The 4798-nt window shown below is 31.7% G+C and overlaps 1 protein-coding gene across 1 annotated transcript in view; it reads left to right on the forward strand.

Annotated features, from left to right (window-relative positions):
* Positions 1 to 4798, forward strand: part of egfl6 (EGF-like-domain, multiple 6) — a 20598-nt gene that overhangs the window by 12683 nt on the left and 3117 nt on the right. The window contains exons 8-11 of the mRNA XM_016248849.1: positions 637 to 699; positions 1305 to 1501; positions 4412 to 4490; positions 4697 to 4716. Of these exons, the coding sequence (XP_016104335.1) occupies positions 637 to 699; positions 1305 to 1501; positions 4412 to 4490; positions 4697 to 4716 (359 nt within the window). The remainder of the gene's footprint in view (positions 1 to 636; positions 700 to 1304; positions 1502 to 4411; positions 4491 to 4696; positions 4717 to 4798) is intronic.

Below are 4798 nucleotides of genomic sequence, written 5' to 3' on the forward strand. Positions count from 1 at the left end.
TATCAGCAATGGATGCTCTGCAGTGAATGGGTGCCGTCAGAATGAGAGTCCAAAATGAGAGGAAGCGTTATTATGGATTATGGTTATGGTTTCAAGTTAAAAACATCTTAATGATGGATATGTTTCCGCTTTTGTCTTCTCCAGATGTTAACTGATAAACTGGAGTGGTGTGGATTATTGTGATGTTTTTATCAGCTGCGATTTTGATGTGAGAGACAACAGAAGATGCACTTTTTCACCGGAGGAAGTGTTATTATGGATTATGGTTATGGTTTCAAGTTAAAATCATCTTAATGATGGATTTGTTTCCGCTTTTGTCTTCTCCAGATGTTAACTGATAAACTGGAGTGGTGTGGATTATTGTGATGTTTTTATCAGCTGTTTGGACTCTCATTCTGACGGCACCCATTCACTGCAGAGCATCCATTGCTGAGTAAGTGATGGAATGACACATTTCTCCAAATCTGATGAAGAAACAAACTCATCTACATGATGGATGGCCTGAGAGTGAGGACATTTTTATTTTGGGTGAATTGTTTCTTTAAACTGAACTGAGATCTCAGCGAGTCTCCTGAACTTTGACCTCTGAGCAACATCATTTAACTCATGTGAATCGAATCCTTTGTGTTTTTGTAGTCAAGCCTTTTTATCACAGATCCTGGGAAGGTGAGAAAGGAAATGCGCAAGTGTTTCTCAACGGTGAGAAAGTTGAGCGATGCAGAGCAAACGTTCAGTGGCTGTATGTGCAGAAGGACGTTTCCTCTAAGCTCTGATCTTTGATGTGATTTCTGAAAACATTCTTTTGTGGTACAAAACAACAGGCAAACATCAGCATTAAGAGGAAACGTCTGCTTTGGCAACCTATTTAATGCTTTGCAAATGCAACAGGTAACACTTTACAATAAAGTCTCATTTATTAATGCAATAGTTAATGTGATACCTATAGGAGTGGACTATATATATATATATAATGCACTAATGTTAACTAATTTAGTTAACTAATATTGAAACCTTAATGTAAAGTGTTACCATGCAACTGCATTATTGACATTTGCGAATGGCTTCATGCACAACAAATGCACTTTGCATGAAAAAGCCTCATACATATCCATAGATGCAGTTATGGCGTATATAAAGCACATTAAATGATTAATGCAATAATGCTGCGATTGCATGGATCAAATAAACAGACTCCGTATATGCATTTTTGACTTTTAATGGCTTCAAAACATCATTCAACATCAGCATACAAGATTTCATTCCAGGTTTCTCATGCATTTAATTCCATCTTCTGTGTCCTGCAGCTATTCCTGATTTCCCCTCCAAAACTCGCATTTTGGGAGGAAAGTTTGACAACACCATCCCCGAGCCTGTGGTGACCGGATCTCCACGACTCCACCTGCAGCCCTTCGACTACGACGGCGAGGTCTACATCGGCCCTCCGGAGCAGAAACCTGTGTTTCCAGAGGAGGAGAAGTTTTATGAAGAGGAAGAGGAGGAAGTCATAAAGTGACATTTTCATGCCATGGGACCTTTAATATGTCGAATGGATAAGAACATAATTTATACTGAAAAATGAAATTGTTGTTAAAAACCTCATTCTAATTTAATTCCACTCCACCTTAATTCAATTTTAGGAATCTACATCTTTTGATTCAATGTTATTTTATTATCTTTGAAATACTGTTAATATGTGTAGTTTTCCATTTCCTTTTAGATTTCAGTTGAAATTGGGATAATTTTAGCTTTTAGTAATATTTGTTTTTAATGTAATAAAAAAAATAATTTAAATAATTGTATTATTGTTATTTAGCTTAGTTTATTTATTATTTATTTATTTATTTATTTATTTTTCGTACATCAAGTTAAACTAATGAATATGAGAAATGGCAACTAGCTAAAATAAAAAAAGCATTCATTCATTTAATTTAAGTTCAAATGTTTTTTATTTCAAGTGACAAAATGTTTTTATGGGTCTGTTTTTAGTTAACTATATGAAACTTTTAAATTTTACATTCTTATTTTTTTTAAATATGTAATTTTTGAATAATTTGTATTTGCGTTTTAGTTTATTTTAGTACTTTAACCAAATGAAAATAAGAAATTAATTTTCACTTTCCAGCAATGTCTATTTCATTTCAAGTAATTTTCAAGTGATTTCTCTTTCTTTCTTTCTTTCTTTCTTTCTTTCTTTCTTTCTTTCTTTCTTTCTTTCTTTCTTTCTTTCTTTCTTTCTTTCTTTCTTTCTTTCTTTCTTTCTTTCTTTCTTTCTTTCTTTCTTTCTTTCTTTCTTTCTTTCTTTCTTTCTTTCTTTCTTTCTTTCTTTCTTTCTTTCTTTTTTCACTTTTTTATGGTTTTAGTTAACATAATAACCATGTTTTGAATACACAAAAAAAGGTATTTAAAATAAAATAAATTAAATTAAATTAAATTAAATTAAATTAAATTAAATTAAATTAAATTAAATTAAATTAAATTAAATTAAAATTAAATTAAATTAAATTAAATTAAATTTGAATTAAAATAAAATAAAATAAATTATCTATCATGTAGAATTTTATGGGTCAGTCTGTGATTCACATGTCAGAGTTTGCTGGTGAACCTGATCTTCTTCGTTCACATGCATATGAACGGAAGTGAATGAAACACAAGTGTAGTATGACTGTCCCAAAACACTCAGTTTAGTGGCAAAGACAGACTGTTGACTAATGGAGAAACAGCAGTGCTTCTATAGAGTCCAGCTGACAATAGATGAGTGAAGAGCCGAGGCGTAGAGCGATCAATAACGCTGAAGCTCTGTGACCCGCAGGAGAAGAAACACAAACGCCATTGGTTGAAGACGAAGAAAAAAACTTGGGAGGCTATTTACTTTATTTTAAATAAACTGTTTTAAGAATAGGATTTAAAAAAAAATTTGCTATGTTTTTGCTAGTGACAACTAAAACTAAAACTATTAAAAATCTTTTTTTTGTTGTTCTGTGAAATCTGAAATAATAATAATATAAAAAAATCCAAATGTTAAGTAAAAAACTAACTGCAAATAACCGAAATGAAGTTGAAGTACTAAAATGGCTAAAACTAAAAATAAATAAAAAACTAAAGATGCTTTTCCAAAAAACTACTAACCCAAAAAAATGCACAATGTAGTTTTGTTATTGGAAACTAAAACTAAAACTATCAAATCTGAAATAAAATATTAGATGAAAGACCTCAAATCTCATCATCAGATCTCATAATTGCATTTATTTCTGCAGGAATAATAACCATGTTTAACACAATGAAAGGACATGTCTTAGAAACTCTAAACCTCTCGACACGACTCATGTTCGAGATCCGACAAGAGGAGACAAGCCCAAGACACCGGGGAGAAAATTCCCCTCTGCCTTAAGAAACATCTTCCAGCGCTCTTTTCCTAGAGGGAGAAACAGCCGGAAAGGGCTCAAGCCTGTTATTATCTGCGTCAGAACAGCTGTTAGACTGTCTTTCATCAGCAGCACTCTCTCTCATGCTCTCCTAACAACACACGAGAGTCTGAAAGCACAGGCAAGATCCTTCTCTTCTTCAGATATTCACTTTCTAGTGAGGGCTTTCCCTGATTTACCGAGAGAAGCTGAAATACTCTATTTTCAAGAGTTTGTCAGCCAACACAGTAAAAGCTAAATCCGTAGAAAAACAGACCTCTAATTTAAGTAAAATATTGGTAGTACAAAATAAATATTAATTACATCAATATTTAAAATATTACAGTGGCTGACTGAAATAGCAGTATACTCAGAAATGAATAAAATAATCATAAATATTAATACCTTTGTATGTAGTAGTGTACGTAAAAATGACTTCTAATTTAAATAAAATAATACATATTAAATAATAAAATAAATTATTAGTGCAAAATAAATAGATATGTTGGAATTATTGTATACATAAAACATTAAAGCGATTAAATAATTAATAGTACAATATGAAACAAATAAAATAATCTTAAATATTATACACACAGATAATTGGGCAATATTACTTTGCAACTTTTTTCCTTTTTTTTTATGACACAATATATTTTTAAAAATCCATAGGAAAACAGACAGTGAGAATAGTACCTATTAATTTAAGCTTACAGAGATGTTCTTCAACACTAAACACAACACAATGCAATGCACAATTCCTTCATATTAAGTATCAATACTGTACATTATGCCATATTCTTACAGATTTTTTTTTAACAGTGTAGAAAACATGACAAAAATATTAAGAAAATATTAGCATATGCTGACTTTTTTTGAACAAGTTACAAACAAGTTATCGATTGGGTTTTGAAATGTGTCTAATTGTTTGACCCAGATCTTGTTTTGATATTTTTTATGTTCTCCAGCTTATTACAGTATATTTATTAATGGTTTGACTGTTTCTTCAGATCATCTTTGAGGCCGAGCGTGGGAGGTCAGTAAGCGGAGAGATCGGTCTGGATCACGTGCTTCTGATCTCAGGACCCTGTTCGGATGATAAATCCGACATCTTTTAGTGGCGACACAAAGGACTTCGTTTAGTTTGTGACTTTTTTCACCATCTCAGCAACAACAAAAGACTTAGCTGATTTAGCTGTTGCTCAGCTTTCATAATAAGCAGGTACAAACCTGCATGAAAATAAGGAGAATTACATTCATGTAAGTGTTATTGATATTCTGTTTTCTGATTGTAGGTAGATATCAGTCGATATCTGTATGATTATATAAACATTGTAACATTATAATGGCTATACATTTTGCTTTACATTAAAATATTTTAACAGATTTCCCAATTT

This window comes from Sinocyclocheilus grahami, unplaced genomic scaffold, assembly GCF_001515645.1.
Source record: "Sinocyclocheilus grahami isolate Dianchi unplaced genomic scaffold, SAMN03320097.WGS_v1.1 scaffold894.1, whole genome shotgun sequence".
Lineage (NCBI taxonomy): Eukaryota > Metazoa > Chordata > Actinopteri > Cypriniformes > Cyprinidae > Sinocyclocheilus > Sinocyclocheilus grahami.